We start from the raw sequence: 18472 nt of genomic DNA, 5'->3' as shown, positions 1-18472 counted from the left end.
TCATAAACATGTATTGAATTTCATCAGATGCTTTTTTTTGCATCAAATAAAATGACCACCTGGTTTTTCTCCTTTGTTTAATATGGCGAGTTATATTGACTAATTTTCAAATGTTAAACCAACCTTGCACTACTGGGAAAAATTTCACTTTAGTCATATGTATTATCCTTTTTATATACTGGTGGATTCTATTTGCCAATATTCTTTTAAGAAATTTTGTGTCTATGTTCATGAAGATATTAACCTGTAATTTTATTCTTTTTTTTAATGTCTTTGTCAGGTTTTCGTGTCACAGTTATGCTGGCATCATAAAAAGAATTGGGAAGTGTCCCTTCCAATATTTTTTAAAGAGTTTGTGTAAGATTGGTCTTATTCTTCCTCAACTGCTTGATGGAATTCACTAGTGAAACTACTGGGCCTGGAGTTTTCTTTGTAGGAAGGTTTTAGATTTAAAATTCAATATTCTGTTGTTGTTTTTTTTTTTTTTTAGGAAGATTAGCCCTGAGCTAACATCTGTGCCCAAGTTCCTCTACTTTACATGTGGGACGCCTGCCACAGCATGGCTTGATAAGCAGTGTGTCGGTCCACACCCAGAATCCAAACCAGTGATCCCTGGGCCGTCAAAGTGGAACATGCGAACTTAACTGCTGCTGGACCCTCACTGGACCCTCAAATTCAATATTCTGAATAGGTATAGGGTTATTCAAAATTTCTATTTCAGCTTGTGTCACTTTTGCTAAGTGTTTCTTCCCCACAAGGAATTCAGACATTTCATATAAGTTAAATAGTGGAATAAGGTTGTTAATAATATTCTATTAATATCCTTTTTACGTCTGTAGGATCTATAGTGATAGTCCATCTTTCCTAGCTGATACTGGTAATTAATGTTCTCTCTTTTTTCTACAACAGTCTACCCAAGAGTTTATCCATTCTGCTATCTTATCTATGAACAATTTTGGATTTTATTAATTTTCCTTATTGTCTGTCTTTTATTTAATTGATTTCTGCCCTTTATTATTTCCTTTCTTCTACTTACTTTGGGTTACTCTTCTTTTTCCAACTTCATAAAATAGAACCCTGATCAGTGATTTAGTCCTCTGTTTTCTAATATAAGCATTTAAAGCTGTAAATTCCCCTCTCTCGCACACACACACTACTGGTAGCTGCATCCCACACATTTTAATGTTATATTTTTATTATCATTCAAAATATTTTCTAATTTCCATCATGATTTCTTCCTTTATTCATGAATTATTTAGAAATGTGTTGTCTAATTCCTAAATATTTGGAGATTTTCTATTGTTATTGATTTCTAATTCCATTGTGGTCAAAGATCTCTGTATGATTTTAATCCTTTTCACGCTCCAGCATATAGTCAGCCATATGCCACCCTTCATTTGCTTACACTCTAAAACCCCTACTGATGGCAATATCAAATAAGTGCCAAAAAATAAATGACAGAATCCACTGATCTTCAAATATGCTTGTCAATTAAGATTCTTTTTCTAATTTCCAAATTGATAATAGTATACTCTATGAAGCACATTCCTTACTAAAAACTGGAGAAAACTTAGAAATTGTGACTTTCATTTGGAAACAATGATTTCTCTCAGTTTTCCCTTAATTAAATGGCAATCATATGTTTTTCTTCTTAAGAAAAATTAGACTTATGCTTCAAAAGCTTTGGATGAGAAACCAAGTTTATCTTAATTCTTAAATGTAAAAAAAGCCAGATATGGGAGGTTTCTTCCTTACTGTTATCATTTTGCTCTTTTTGTTTTTAAAGATTTTATTTTCCCTTTTTCTCCCAAAGCCCCCCAGTACATAGTTGTGTATTTTCGGTTGTGGGTCCTTCTAGTTGTGCTATGTGGGATGCTGCCTCAGCATGGCCTGATGAGCGATGCCATGTCCACGCCCAGGATCCGAACTGGTGAAACCCTGGGCCACCGAAGCAGAGCGCATGAACTTAACGACTCAAGCATGGGGCAGGTCCCCTCGTTTTGCTTTTCAAAGAGATTCAGCACAAAGGGGAGTTATGTAATGTCTCAAACCAGAGGGTGTGTTCAGGGTTAAGAGCTTTTGTTTGGGTTGTAATCTTCAGTTGGGCAAGGCCATCCCAGTCCTTCCCCTAAGACCTGTCTCTCTGCTCAAATGAAGAGACACAGGTATTTTGCACACTTTTAGTTCCATGGCAAACTGGAAGCAGTTCTGCTCAGTCCTATTGGGGGCAGAGCTCTGTGCCCCAAGTATGTCAAGGCCAAAACATGACCTCTTCTTTGAATCTAACATGAGAGTAGTCTTGAAATCTCATTAATACTTGGATCTCTCTCACATAGCCAAACAAGAACACCATTATTATCCGTTGAAATGATATACCTGTAGTTACAAAAAAGTAAATCCCAAGCTTGGTTTACTAAAAGTTGCCACAGAATAGTGTTTCTATAGGAAACATTTTTATATTATTCTTCAAGCTGAGCCAAACTGAAAATGGTCATATAAAGTATCATGCTTAGTCTGTGCACAGTCATACATTATGCACATGGAAAGAATTTCTCAACTTTTAAAAGTCAGTTACCGTGTTCTTGCTGTCAATAAGCTTCTTCTTGGGTTTCCCCTACAGAAGTAGAAAGGACAAGTGGGTTAGAGCACTATGCAGATATTCTCCCCTGAGTTCACACACACACATTCCTGAGATCTGTACTGCACAGGTTCAACATGGAATTATGCCAGGGAAGGCATGTAGGGGGAGAAGCAGAGAGATGAACTGAGAACACGCTCAGAAAGAATAGAGTACCTAAGCTTGAGGGAGGATGAATAAAAAACAAAAGGGAAAGGACCAATGAATTCTGGAGAAAAATCATAACAATTACTTGCATTTGTATACCTAGTCACAAATCAAATCACACTTATTCTTCACAACAGTCATGTGAATAAGGTTATTAATAGCCCCATTTATAAAAAGGAGCAGGATAAGATCATTTTGTGATGTGCCCAAGGTCAGAGCTTAATGGGTTTAAATTTGAACCCAGGGCTTAGGTCTCAGGCTCCAGTGCTCTTTATACTTTCGCTGAACTGTATTAGGAAAAGAAGCCAGTCTTCCTTCTCATGGGTTCAAATAGACTGCTCATGAGACAGGTCTTCCACAACAAAAAAAGAAATCTCTTTTAAAAAGAGATGCTCTTCATTGTCTCTAAACTAGACTTGGGCTCCAAGCACAGGAAGTGAGTGCCATTCATGTTTGAACTGGCTTTTGTTTTTCTTTTAAAACACTCTATCCTCACTCAATTTCCTTTCACTTAACATTCTTTTTTTTTTTTTTGATTTCCCCAGTTTGACTCTACTCATTTGTGAATGTGTATTTTCAGTTTGGTACGATTTTATCACTGTGTAAGTTCATGTATCCACCACCACAGAGAAGATACTGAAATACTGAATACCTCCATCACTATAAGGATCTTCTGTGTTGTCCTGTTCTGACCACACACCTCTTACCTAATCCTAGATCCCTTTAATCTCTCCTCCATTCTAAAATTGTATCATTTCAAAATGTTATATAAATGGAATCACACAACATGCAACCATTGGTATTAGTTTTTATAAAAGAGACAGACGCAATCAATATCAAGATCTTCTATCCATAGAAATTCAAGTAAAAAGTTTATCTTCACCAATATGTTTTGTCTTTCCCTTCTCATGTCTTCTATTCATGCCAATGTCCTAATATTGTCATCTTATCATCAGAAAGTCTCAAGATGATTTTAACTTTTTCATCAGATAATGGTTTGCAGTCATGGCTTCACATTACAATTCCCTGGGCAGCTTTTAATAAGGGCAGATACTACAGTTTGGGAGCGGAGCCAGGGCATGAAGATGGTTTATAAGATCCCCAGGTGTTACTAATATGCAGCCAGGGTTAAAACTACTGTCAAAATATAAGATTGTGGGTAAGATACAGTTTGCCAGGGCAGGGGGGGATGAGCGGGGAAGGGCAGAGAAAGCAGACAAAATTAACCTAAAAGAAATGATCGGAGAATTAGTTTGAAAGTAATGTTGACAATAATACAACGAGATTTGCAAGAGAAAAAACATCAATTCAGATTGAAGAGAACAAACTTACTAAAAGATGTCAAGGCTAGCAACAAACACAATTTCATGTTTTCAATGCATGCTTTTCTGTGTGTGCCTACCATGGGGTAGGTTCTTGATACTGACACAGATGAACATAACAAAGTGCCTACTCTTAAAAGCCAACGAGTAAAGTAGAGTAGTGAAAGGCCATTATGATACAATATGGGAATCTAAATCAGACTGAGGGATGAGAAGGACTGGGAGAACCTCCTCCTAGTCTGGGTAAGAGGATGAAGGACATAGCTAGAAGAATTTAGGGACGGACTGAAGGCCATTCCAAGGGATGGGGAGTATGTAAGGATACGGAGGCATGAAAAAGCAAGTAGACATGGTCTGACTGGCCATGGGTTGGTGTGGAAAAGTAGAGATTAGACTAAAAAGGTAGGCAAAAGTAAACCATGAGGGACTTTCTTTGCTAAACAGGGAAATTCAGATTTTTTTAATCAAAGTTTTTAGAATGCTTTATAAGCAGAGTTGTTACTGGGACCTGAAGAAAGAATTCAGGGAATATACCAACTTGGATAGAACAAAGTTAATCCTCTAACTGATATTTAGCATTTCCTTCATATACGTGTAGGAAACCATCCACAGTAGTATAAGTGTGATTTTGTTACCAAAAGAAATAACACACCTTTTCCATTTAACTTTCAAGTTGTTACAGATGTCTGTAAAACATGGCCAAGACTTATCATACTTTTAAAACTATGGTCATTATTAGACCAACTACTAGGTCTTGTTATTGAATAAAGCATTCTCCTAGTAGGAATATAACAACAAAAAAATTTCTTTGGGCCCTTTCCCCATACCTTGCCGTATGCATCTCTTCCATCTGGCTGTTACTAAGGTACATCCTTTTATAATAAACGAGTGATCTAGTAAGTAAAATGTTTCTCTAAGTTCTATGAGCCACTCTAGAAAGTTAATCGAAGCCAGGGAGGGAGTTGTGGGAACCTCTGATTTATAGACAGTTGGTCAGAAGTACAGGTAACAATCTAGACTTTCGACTGATGTCTGAATTGAAGTCCAAAAAGGGGGCTCGTTGGAACCTCCACTCTAGCCAGTCAGTCAGACATACAGGTGACAACCCAGGCTTGGAAACTGCAACTGAAGTGGCGAGGTGAGGGGGTGGGGGGGGTGGGGCGGGAGTCTTGTAGGACTAAACACTTAAACTGTGGAATCTGATGCTAATCTCCAGGTAGATAGCATTAGAGTTGAGGTGAATTCTCAGACACCAGAAAGGTGCAATTGCTTGGTTCTGTGGAAGAAACCTGCCCCCACCCCTGGAATTGGTACCAGAATCATTTTAATATTACATCCTTAATCTATGAAAACTAGTCAGAAAGCAAAAATAGTACTTGGATATTAAAACCATACTTGCCAAAATAAAAAAAAGTAAATCCAACAACTCTCTCCTCTGCTGGTGCTGAATAATAAAAGATAGGGCTGAAGATCAACTGAGAGTTTGAGAAGACGAAGTTCAAGAAACCTCCCAGAAGTTAAAGCTAAGAGGCAAGAAGATCAAAAGTATGAGAAAAAAGTAAAGAAACATGAACGATATAGTAAAGATCCAAAATTCATCTAACAGAAGTTCCACAAGGAGACGAAAGAGAGGATGAAGGGAATATTCCCCACAATTGGAAGACCTAAATCTTCAGACTGAAAGGACTCACCCACCGCAAAACCAAAATAATGAAAGGTAACACACCAGAGCACATCCTGGCAAAATATCTAAACTTTAAAGATAAAGGAACCTTGTAAAAGTTTCTGGGGCGGGGGGCAGATTATATATAAAGAACTGAGTTCCTGTATCTTCTAAGTAAATCTGAAGATTTCTTTCATAGAAACTACACATTGCAGCTACTTTATCATGGGTAATAACCACAGATTTAAAGAGAGAAATTGCAAATTCCATATATTTCCCAATAACAGATGATAGATTGCAAGAAATAGATGAAATCTGGGCATCTATTTTAAGAAACCCACAAAAAAGTACATATCTTCTGAAAATAATATAGATTCCTCAAAATAACTAAGGTTCCTTATTTTGTTAGTCAGTTATGAACTGCACTGTGATGCAGTCATGTCCCAGGTGTAACAAGACTAGGCAGTGCCTGACTGCTGTGCTATTTGAATTCCAGCGTCTGTTTTCCATCATTTTCCCCTGTTTTCCCTTGTGTTAAGGTTATCAGCTGTCCTTTCTTACAACTTTCACTGTATTTATTTTGTGAATTACCTCCCCTCTACTTTCTGTAATCTGATCATTCTAATCTCTTCTAGTCTAGAAAAACAGATGATCATGTCCATTAAAATTATGTCTAAAGTAAAAAGGTACTGAGTAAGGGCTTTCCTTTAAGAAGAATAAAGTTTAGGGCATCTGTCAAATTGCTTAAAGATCTTTCTGGTTTAATTTGTGGCCTCTGGAAATATTACAAAGTGCTGAGAGTTAATGAATTCTGAAAAAATGAGATATTTTATTGTGTTTTCTGCTAGGCCCTTTCTATCACAGATTTTACTGAAGACTTTTATAAAGCCTCCTTCCTTCTTGTGCATGTACTTTCTCCTAATTTTCTGATCTAGTTTCACTAAATTGATAAGATTAGCAAATCCCCACCTGTCCTGGAAGAGCCGTGTTGCCAGCATATAGTTCATGGAGGTCTTGTGTTCGAGGTAGGACCTGCAAGACAAAGAAAGCAACTGGTTATTCCTTAAGCTTAGCTTAAAAGAGAAAACATAGAAATAAAACCATGAATCAAGCACAGAAGTGACAGGTTACTTATATACTGTTTCTAAAGAAATACAGTGTCTTTAAAGTGGCAAAGGAGGAGACAGTTGCTCAAATTAAAATTATAAAACAGGGGTCCAGCCCCACAGCCGAGTGGTTAAGTTTGCGTGCTCTGCTGTGGCAGCCCAAGGTTTCGCTGGTTCGGATCCTGGGCGCAGACACGACACCGCTCATCAGGCCACGGTGAGGTGGCATCCCACACGCCACAACTAGAAGGACCTGCAACTAAGATAAACAACTATGTACAGGGGGGATTTGGGGAGATAAAGCAGGAAATAAAAAAAAAGAAGAAGAATATTGGCAACAGTTGTCAGCTCAGGTGCCAGTCTTAAAAAAAAGGATAAAACAGTAGAGTAGCAGCAAACACAATAACATGAAAAGAATAAATAGAAGACTTAATTTAGAAAACAGAAAGAAAAGACATTTTCTTGGATTAATAAAAGGTGATATACTGAACTCAGAAAATAAAACTGGAAGATAAAAACAAAACAATGACCAAAAATCATATATAGCTAGGAAAAAAGTCAAATAAAGCTGGGAATGGAAGATGCCTAAAGGGCATGGAAACATACACAGAAGATCGCTTCAATCATGTTATTTCTCAAGAGCTTGGAATGGCTCCTTGATGCCTTATGCAGGAGGCATACACTTTCTCTTCCGAGCCTTCCAAAGTTGGGAAATCTATACCACCAATTCATTCACACTTTCTCCACACAGTTCCCCAACAGGGATCCTGCAGTACAGCCAGACAAGTCTTAGAATACTCTCACACCACACCTCCCACTATTTCTTCGGCCTCTGCTGGACACCTTCTCCTCACACCCTCTCTACTTACCCATAATCCATCCTGCAAGAAGCAGCTGAAGTCCACCTGCTGCACGACACCTTCCCTGATATGACTGCCCGAGTCTATAGAGATGCCCTGTCTGAACCCCCCGGCTTTTACTGGATGCCTGAGGGACCTGCCACACACGGTTTCATAGACTAAAATTTTTCTTCTCAGAAAGCAGCATGATGAAACAGGAAAGAAGCAGAATCTGGAATTAGAATACCTGAATCAAGTCGCACCGTGTGATTATAGACAAGTCACATTACGTTCCTGAGCCTTACTTTTCTTATCGTTAAAATGGGAATAACGTTATGTAGAAAGTACATTACAGAGAGCTATACAAATACGAGCTATTTTTATTATATGTATAAATAATTTCTCTGTAATCATACTGTTAACTTTCAAAGGGCAGAGATCCCATCTAATATTTGTTTTATACTCCAAAACACCAAGGGTGGTGCTGGACACTTGGTTAATGCTCAGTATATTAATAAAAAGGCATATTTGTTAGTAGATTAACACATCCCTCACTCTACGTGAAGGGAGCTGAAATGGTTTAATATTCTTGGCCTCTCTTGCCTCTCTTCTCAGAGGCCTCAGAGGGGAGGCAGAATGACTTACTGGATTGGTAATTTAGGAAGAAGAAACAGAACAGGCTTCAATGAGTATCTCTCTTCCTCCTCTTGAGAGACAATTGCCCCTTAGGAAGCACACATCCACAGCTGCTCCTATAGGGTCAGGTGCTCCCCACACACAGCCCACTCTAACCTGGCCTACACATGGGCATGTAAATCTGTCCAATTCTGCAGTTCAATAGAAAATACATTTGCTTGCAAATAGATATAACCAAGTCTTCCAACCTGGACTTAATCAGAAAGGAAGGTGACATTTTGGCCTCCATCTATCTTAGCCTTTGTCTTATTTCTCCATTGGTTCAGAACCAAACCAGTGAAGTAGGGTATCATTATTGGACTCCTTGAGAGACTCCAAGATTACCTGTAATTGATTCCTTAGGAAAAGGCACTCAAATTAAGGTCCCACCTCTTGAACTACTCAAGAGCGAAGGGTCCACTTTTGTTAACTAAAATATATGTTTTCTAGGAACTGCAAATATTAAAACTCTTCAAAAACATATCAAAAGATACACTTCTATCTAATTCTGAAGAAAACCCAAGTAATATCTTTCTGTTGAATTCCTAGGTCTTTATAAAGTGCAACTACATGGATAGGATATTTTGCAAGAAAAAAGGAAGATTTCTCTATGAACAGCTGGGTTTGCAAAACAAAACAAAAGAAACCCCAAACAATAAACTGGTTCTTTCTTCCTCTAAGTTCTAGCTCTATACTTAGAACCACTAATATTCTAACTAGACCAAAAGTCAGTCACCAGAGGAAGAAAAATGTGTTACCTATAAACAAGTACAGAGATTCTTAACCCTACTGGTAATCAGAGAAACGCAAATCAAGACCAAAATAAGATATCATTTTACACTCAACAGATTGACAAAAATTAAGAAGTCTGACAGTAGCACATCTCGCAGAAGATATAAATCAACAGGATCTCTTAGGTTTTGCTGACAGGAGTGTAAATTTACAGTCACTTTGGAAAACAATTTAGCATTATCTTTTTGTTTAGCTTTATTTTTTGCAGTTGAACATTCGCATATTTTATGGTTCAGTAATTCCATTCCATATACACCCAGGAGACACATACAAGAATATTTACAGCACAGCTGTCTTTAACAGCAAAAGACCAGAAAGAAGTCAAATACCATCAACAGGATAATGGAAAACATAACAGCAGTATAAACACACAGAAGAATATAATAAAGCGGTGAAAAAGAATGAATTATAGCTACAGGTAAAAATATGAAACTTACTAACATAACATTGAATGAAAAAAGCAAGAGTACATACAGTATGCCACTGTTATTTAGAAAAAGTTCAAAAGCAATTAAAACTAAAGAGAATTCTGCTTCTACTAATGAGAAGATAACTCCTATACGACTTGCCTTTCCACCAGAAACAGCTAAAAATGTGTACAAAATATATGAAACAACTGTTTCACGACACTAAACAACTAGCAGTGCAGGACTGTGATGCCTGAAAGGGGGAAATAAATTAAAGTGAGCCTTCTGATTGTTCTACCTTTCTGCCTAGAGGCAATTTCCAGACTCTGCAGAGAGAGAGGGAATTTCAGTAGAGCCCAAGAGTCTCTGAGTTGAGATGACAGAGATCACAGTTCTAGGAAGTAGCTACAATTTTCAGAGCAATGTACTGGAGTGGAGGAAACTATGCACAAGAAGAAATCCAAAAATCATCAAAGGGACTCTGTGAGCTTTGGGTGAATACAACTCTGCTCAGGCATAGGGTGAAAGTCTACAAGGCTGGGCAAAGAGCAACTGCCAGGGGAAAGAATATTAAGGAGAAAGCATAAGCTGAATACTTTCCAGAGTTCACACAGGGCTGTGAATTGAATCCCCACCAGCCAGAATGCAGAGATCTCATTGACTATGTGTTCGTTTAACAGACACCCCAAAAGAGTCTTTAGTAGTGGAACTACCCTAGAACTAAACAAAAAGCTAATCTAAATAAACCATAAAAACACTTTTAAAGGAACCTGAAAAAGATTAAGTTAATCTACAAGCAACTTAAGTGTCTGACCAAAAAAACCTTCAACAGGGTTTAAAGAACCCAAGAAAATCAAAACACTCAACAATCGAACATTTCATTGTCCAGCATCCAATTAAAAAAAAATCACTGTATGTGTGAAGAAAGAAACAGGAAAAATACAGCCCATACACAAGAGGAAAATAAGTCAATAGAAACAGACTCAGAAATGATGGAGATAACAGAATAAGCAAAGATTTTACAACAGCTACTATAAATAATATATGCACAAGGATCTAAAGGAAATCATGAAAATAATGAAAAAATAAAAAGAAGATATAGAGGAAACATGGGAATTCTAAAGATGAAAAATAAAACTCTGAAATGAACATTTCACTGGAGGGAATTAATAGAAGATTTGACACTGCAGACGAAATGTTGAATGAAATTACAAACACAGAGAAATAAAAAACCATCCAAAATGAAGAAAGAAAAATGTCTAAAAAAAATGAACAGAGCCAGACCTGTAGGACAATATCAACCAATTTATCATGTAACCAGAGTCCCAAAAGGAGAAAGGAGAGAAGGGAAACAGAAAAAATATTTGAATAATGGCCAAAAGTTTTCCAAATTTGATGAAAACTATAAGCCCATAGACCGAGAACCTCAACAAATCCCAAGCAGAAGAAATATGAAGAAAATGACACCAGGGCAATATGTCCTAGTCAAACTGCTGAAAATCAGTCATAAAGAAATAATCTTAAAAGCTGAGAGAAAAAGACACGTTATCTACAGAAGAACAAAGATAAGAACTACTGTATGCTTCTCATCAGAAAAATGCAAGCCAGAAGATAAAGGAACAACATTTTTAAGGTGCTGGGGGAAAAAAGTGTCAACCTAGAATTCTATAATCAGTGAAAAAATTTTCAAAAATGAAAGTCAAAGAAAAACTTATTCAGACAAACAACAGTTGAGAGAATTCACTGCACTACAGCAAATCCTAAAAGAAGTTCTTCAGATGGAAGAAAATGATACCAGATGAAAACCTGGATCAATGCAAAAGGACAGCAATGGAAATGGTAGTATATATGTACACATAAGAGACTTTTTCTCATATTTAAATTTCCTTAAATTACGCTGTTCACAGGAAAAGTAACAATGTGCTGTGGGATTTATAACATACACTTATATAGAAGTAAAATGTATGACAATAACAGCACAAAGCACAGGAGAGGGAAATGGAAGTATATTGTTTGTAAAATTCCTAAATAATACGTCAAGTAGTATAATTTTATTTTAAGGTACACTGTGATAAGAAGATGCATATTGTCACCCTAAAGCAACCACACTAAAAAAAAAAAAAAGGCAAAACAAAGAGGCATGAAACATTAATTCATGCAAAGAAGGCAGGAGAAAACAAAAGGAGTACAAAGAACACACTGGACAAAAGAAAACAAATAGTAATGCGGCACCTTTAACCCGACCACATCACCATGCTGCACACCAGAGTCCCAGCACGTGTTCATCTTATCACCGGAAGTTTGTACCTTTGACCAGCATCTCCTATGTCCCCCACCCCAGCCCCTTGAACACCATTCTACTCTCTGTTTCTATGAGTTCCACTTTTCTTTTTCAATTCCACATATGAGTGAGATTATACACTCTTTGTCTTTCTCTCTCTGGCTTGTTTCACTTAGCATTATCCCTACAGGTTCATCCAGGTTGCTGCAAATGGCAGGAATTTTTTCTTTTATACAAATCCACAATAAATATAAAGACACAGACAGACTAAAAGTAAAACAATGGAAAAAGAAATATCATACAAACACTAGTCACCGAAAGCTGGAGTGGGTATATTACAGCAGATAAGCAGACTTACGGACAAGGAACATTACCAGGGATAAAGAGGACATTCTGTAGCAATAAAGAAGTGAATTTATCAAGAAGACATAACAAATCTAATGCATATGTACCTAATAACAGAGGTCCAAAATCCATGAAAAGCAAAATGACAGAACCGAAAGAAGAAACTGACAAGTCCACAAGTATAATAGAAGATTTCAACACCAGAGTCTCAATAATTGACAAAATTAGTAAAAATAGAGAAGATCTGAACAAAACTGTCAAACCCCCTGACCTAACGGACATTTACGGAACACTCTACACAACAGCAGAATATACATTCTTTTCAATGTACACGTTACATTTATCAAGATAAACGATATTCCAGACTATAAAACAAGTCTCAGTAAATTTTAAAAAATTCAAATTAGACAAAGTATGTTCTCTGAGCACAACAGAAGTAAACTGGAAATCACTAACAGAAAGATCTCTAGAAAAACTCCCAAATATCTGAAAACTAAATAACACACTTCTAAATAACCGATGGGCCAAAGATAAAATTAATAGGGAAATTAGAAAGTATTTTAAAGAGAATAACAAAAATATGACAATCCAAAATTTGTGGGATGCTGCAAAAGCAGCACTTAGTAAGAAATTTATAGCACTACACTTACATAGAAAAGAAGAAAGGTCTCAAATCAATGACCTTAGCTTCTACCTAAAGAAACTAGAAAAAACAAAAAAAGAAAAAAGAGCAAGTGAAGCCCAAAGGAAGTAAAAGAAAGGAAATAATAAATTTTAGAGTAGAAGTCAAGGAACTAGAAATAGAAAAAACAATGAAACCAAAAACTGAGTCTCTTAGAAGATCAATAAAATTGATAAACCTCTAGCCAGGCTAAATAGCATAAAAAGAGAGAAGAAACAAACTACCCATATCAGAAATGAGAGAGGTAACATCACTACAGATTCTACAGATATTAAAAGGATAAAAGAATATTATGAACAATTCTATGCTTATAAATACAACATAGATGAAATGGACAAATGCTTTAAAAGGCACCAATCACCGAAGCTCATCCAAGTAGAAATAGATAATCTGAATAGCCCTATATCTGTTAAAGAAATTGAAAGTGAACTCTGTCCAGATGGCTTCACCAGTGAGTTCTGCCAAACTATCGAGGGATAAATAATACCATAAACTTGCAGAAAATTGAGGAGGTGGGAATATTTTCCAACTTATTCTGTGAGGCCAACACTACTCTCATGGTGAAAGCAAAGACATTATAAGAACACTACAAACCAGTATCTCTCATGAACACAGATGTAAAAATTCTAAATAATATTTAAGCAAACCAAATTCAACAAGGATAATATATCATGACCAAGTAGGCCTTATTTAAGGAATGCAATGTTGGTTTAACATTCAAAAATCAATGTTGTTCACTATATTAACAAACCAAAAAAGAAAACCATATATTATCTCAAGAGATTCAGAAAAAGCATTTGACAAAATCCAACATCCATTTCTGATAAAAACTCTTAGCAAAGGAGGAAGAGAAGGGAACTCCCTCAGTCTGATAAAGGGCATCATGAAAAACCTACAGCTGACATCAGACTTAATGGTGAATGACTGAACGCCTCCCCTAAGATCAGGAACAAGACAGGGACGTCTGCTCTCACCAGTTCTATTCGACACTGTGCTGGAGGTTCTTGCCAGTGTAATCAAGCAAGAACAAAGAAATAAAATGCATTCAGATTGAAAAGAAAAGTCTTTATTCACAGAAAACATTTTCATCTAGGTAAAAAAAGTCCAACAACATCTCCAAAAACCTTCTATAACTGATAACGGAATTTAGCAAGACTGTAGGACATGAAATCAATATGCAAAAACCAAATGTGTTTCTATACACTAGGCCACAAACAATCAGAAATTGAAATTAACGAAACAATATCATTTAAAATAGCATCAAAACATATTAAACACTTAGGAATAAATCTGACTAAAGATGTAAAAGACCTGTCCACTGAACACCACAAACACTGCTGAGAGAGAAAGTAGAGGAAAATGGGCAAAGACGTTACCTCAGGGCTAATCTTCCTCAAAAAAAAAAGATATATAAAGAGGAAATAAGCATGTGAAGAGATGCTCAACTTCATTAGTCATTAGAGAAATGCAAATTAAGCCATACTGAGATATCACTACACACTTCCTAGAGGAGCTAAAATTAAAAACGACCATACCAATCGTTGGTGAGGATGTGGAGGAACGGGAACTCTCATACACTCATGATGGGGATGCAAAATGGCACATCCACTTTAGCAAACTATTTGGCAGTTTCTTAAAAAGTGAAACATATATGTGATATGATTCAGTCATTCCACAAGTAGGTATTAACCCAAGAGAAATGAAAGCATGTCTATACAAAGATTTGTATATAAATGTTCACGGAAGCTTTATTTGTAATAACCAAAAACTGGAAGCAACCCAAATGTTCATCAACAGATAAAAGGATAAACAAATTCTGGTATATGCCCACAATAGAGTACTACTCAACAATAAAAAGGAATTAAACCACTGATATATGCTACAACACAAATGAATATAAAAAAAATTTTGCCAAGTAAAAAAGACCAAATAAGAGAACAACTTGTTGAATTCAATTTATATGAAATTCTAGGAAATGCAAATTAATCTTTAGTGACAGAAAGCAGATCAACAGATGCCTGGGGACAGGAATAGGCAGGGAAGGGAGGGGTAGGAGAGATGAATTACAAAGGGGCACAAGGAACCTTTTGGGGGTGATGTGTATGTTCATTATGTTGATTGTGGTGGTAGTTTCATGGATATATGCATATGTTACAAATTATCAAATTGTACACTTTAAATATGTGCAACTTACAGTATGTCAATTATAATTCCATAAAGCTGTTAAAAAATAACATTTACAACATCATTCAAAAGCATGAAATACTATGTGACAAATTTAACAAAACATGTTCAAGACCTTTACACCGAAAACTATAAAAGATTGGTAAGAGAAATCAAAGAAGAGCTAAATAAATGGAGAGATACATCATGCTCATGGATTGGAAAGTTCAATATTGTTAAAACATCCACTCTCCCAAAATTAATCTATACACTTACTGCAATCCCAATCAAAAGCCATCAGCCTTTGTGCAGAAATTGACAAATTCTAAAATTTCTTTGAAATACAAAGGACACAAAATAGCCAAAATACTTTTGAAAAAGAACAAAGTTGAAAGACTCACACTACCTAATTTCAAGACTCAGTATAAAAGCTCCAGTAATCAAGACACACACACAGACCAGAGGTGATGGAAGGGTTCTGCATCTTGATTGTGGTGATGGTGGTGGTTATACTGGGTGTTCATATTTGTCAAAACTCATCAAACTGTACACTTAAAATGGATGCATTTAATTGCACATAAACAAGATCTCAATGATGATCAAAAGTAAACAATATATTGTTCAGGCACACACACAGATGATAAAACAATTTTCTTTTTCAAATCAAGGTAATGATAACCACAAAATTTAGGACAGTGTCTACTCTGTTAGGGGTTAGGGGACTAGTTAGGAGGGAGTGAGGGGATTCAAAAAGAGAGAGGAATAATGCACAAGTAGATTAAACTAGTGTTAGAGCTCTAGTTCTTGAGTTGGATAACATTCATATTATTATAAACGAATAAACAGTAAGAAAGGCAGCAAATGGGGAGCAGTGACAACACTGTGTCACAATTAATCCAATTCTATGGACCTAAGGTACAGATCTAATAAAAAAAGGTAGTCACCTCACCCATATATTTCCCATGTCTCTGATGTAGGGAATATGCGAATAAATCCACCTCTCCGATCGTTCTCTTCCTTCACTCTTCGTAAAACTCTGATCTACATGAAGGAAGAGAAAATAAAATAAAATGAGTATCTATTTTGAACACTGGAATCCATGTGATTATAGGACAGAGCAAGAGAGTTATGACCTAAGAATATGAGAGCAGCACGAAGGGAGGAATTAATTCCATTTAAGATGCTGTCTTCTGAGAAGAAATTTCTCCCATCTTGAATTTTTCTCTTTTCGATCTAAGATACGAGTTGGTCATGAATGTTAGGAATGACTCATTAATTTTCACTGAACCCTGTGTTAACCCATAGAGGCCTGAAAGGGAGTTATCTTTACCTCCTCCATTGACAGACCGAGCACAGAACCACCTAACTTCCCCGGCACCTTCTCCCGGGCTGAACCCACAAGGTTTTTCATTTCCGCATCACTGGCAGAGAGTGGACGGGAACGCTAAGGAGAAGGAAAACAAAAACAAGCAAAAGTTTTCACCATCTCTCTTCATTTCCTTCTGTTCAGTCCCTCAACATCATTATTTCCTAATACATATAAGCTCAAATCCAAAGCCCATTTTCTGTAATTAATCTCTTAGCCTCAAACCCTAGGAAACAGATGAAAGCTAGTAAACTCAAAGGCAAGATGAGAAAACAGAATAGGAGGAAAACACTATGGGTTGAGAGAAACAAGTAGAAAAAAAAAAGATGTCCATGTGGCTTTCTAAGCTAGTACATACTTCTAATCCTGGTTTAGAGTACACGTAATATTTTCAAGGATATGGAATAAAATCTGAAAATAACCTCAATATAAAATTAAGTGTGTATTTACTTCAGTAAATAACCAAATTCTTTTCAGCACTGGGGAAGGAGAGTTAGAAGAACTGAGACATAAGACAGAAAACCAAGGAGCAATCTATTAAGCCACCGATGTAAAAGCTGGGCTGTGGGATGTTTCAGAACTTGAGGGGGGGAATGTTGAGAGGAGAGTCATCAGTGACAGAGAAAAGAGCTGTGACTAAAAGGCTACAACTTGAGAAATACTGTGGCTGCTGGACTTCAAGAGAACTCAATCAAGAAAGACTGCCCTGGGTACTCCAAGAAGGCAGCCAAATGTGCCTTGTTCATCAGGGATCCCCAGAGATGATCTGGGCTGTTTCACCGTCTGAATGACGATGAGGAAAGTCATCTGGGAACAGAAGTTTTAAGTGAGTTTGATGTTATGAAAGCACGGAAATATAAAGGTAACAAGGGAAGTCAGGTATGAAGCAAGAGAATATACTATTATTGAAACAGATGAAGTAACTGATAAGACAAATCTGCCAAGTATGGAAGAATAAGAAATAATTCAAGAAATGTGGATGTAAATTGTCATTTTCAATTCCAAGACATAACACTGACCAGTGAGAAGCATCCCCATTGTCAGGAGCTATTGTTTATTTTTTCTCTTTGTGTAGATTACCTATGGAAGGCATTTTGGTAATTAACTTTTGACCTTTTCAGCAATACCCATTGCTATGGGTTGAATGTCTGTGTCCCCTCAAATTCATATGTTGAAGCCCTAACCACCAATGTGATGGTATTTGGAGATGAGGGTCTTGGGAGGTGATTAGGGTTAGATGAGGTCAGGAGGGTAAGGCTCTGCTCTGACGGGATCAGTGCCCTCAAAATGAGAGACCCTAGAGAGCTTGCACACTCTCTCGGCCCAAGTATTCACACAGAAGAGGTCATGTGAGCACACAGCCAGATGGTGAACACCTACAAGCCAAGAGGAGAGGCCCCAGAACAAAACCTACCTTGGCAGCACCCTGATCTTGGACTTACCAACCTCCAGAACTGTGAGAAATAAATTTCTGTGGTTTAAGCCACCGAGTCTACGGTATTTTTTTATGGCAGCCCAAGCCAACGAATACACCCGTGTACACAAATAACCATGAATGGTTTTACCTCTGGACACAAGGGAGACCAATACACACCAATCTTCAAAGCTAGCATGGGAGTTATTAAAAAAATAGATTTTCTGATAGGCAACTCCAGGATGGGAGACCCATATAAAGAAAAATCATGAAGTCAGCAGATATAAGCAACATGTGAAGGCAGAGACCTGATCTGCTTAGCTTTCCCTGTGGAATCTGCAGCATCCAGTTGAGTACTTGGCATGGGATAGGAGATCAATAAATATTTGTTGAATAAATAAACAAATGAATGAATGTGCTGACACACAGATCAATCATGGTTAGAATAAAACTCTGCAGAGGATTTTGGGAAAAATTTTAACTCCCTTCCAATTCCTGGGAATACATTCAACAGTATGTGTTGGAATGAGAGGAGAATCAAGAGGAGAGTTTAAAGATTTAGGAAGGTAATCAATATGAGTAATATAATCATTAAAAAAAAATTGAAAGTGGGAATGCTTATTTAATGTATA

The 18472-nt window shown here is 36.9% G+C and overlaps 1 protein-coding gene across 50 annotated transcripts in view; it reads right to left on the bottom strand.

The window, feature by feature from the left end:
• Positions 1-18472, bottom strand: part of TTLL5 (tubulin tyrosine ligase like 5) — a 280660-nt gene that overhangs the window by 185477 nt on the left and 76711 nt on the right. For 33 of the 50 annotated variants that reach the window (XR_011532902.1, XR_011532901.1, XM_070593606.1 and 30 more), the window contains 4 exons: positions 16391-16504; positions 16010-16101; positions 6740-6802; positions 2576-2614 (listed from right to left, as the gene is read on the bottom strand). Coding sequence is in view for 48 of the 50 variants with exons in the window: in XM_070593606.1 (XP_070449707.1) it covers positions 2576-2614; positions 6740-6802; positions 16010-16101; positions 16391-16504 (308 nt within the window). In the remaining 2 variants the exon portion in view is untranslated. The remainder of the gene's footprint in view (positions 1-2575; positions 2615-6739; positions 6803-16009; positions 16102-16390; positions 16505-18472) is intronic. The other 17 variants (XM_070593608.1, XM_070593616.1, XM_070593629.1 and 14 more) reach the window with 1 other exon arrangement.

This window comes from Equus przewalskii, chromosome 25, assembly GCF_037783145.1.
Source record: "Equus przewalskii isolate Varuska chromosome 25, EquPr2, whole genome shotgun sequence".
NCBI lineage: Eukaryota > Metazoa > Chordata > Mammalia > Perissodactyla > Equidae > Equus > Equus przewalskii.
This window is presented reverse-complemented; position numbering and strand designations above follow the sequence as displayed.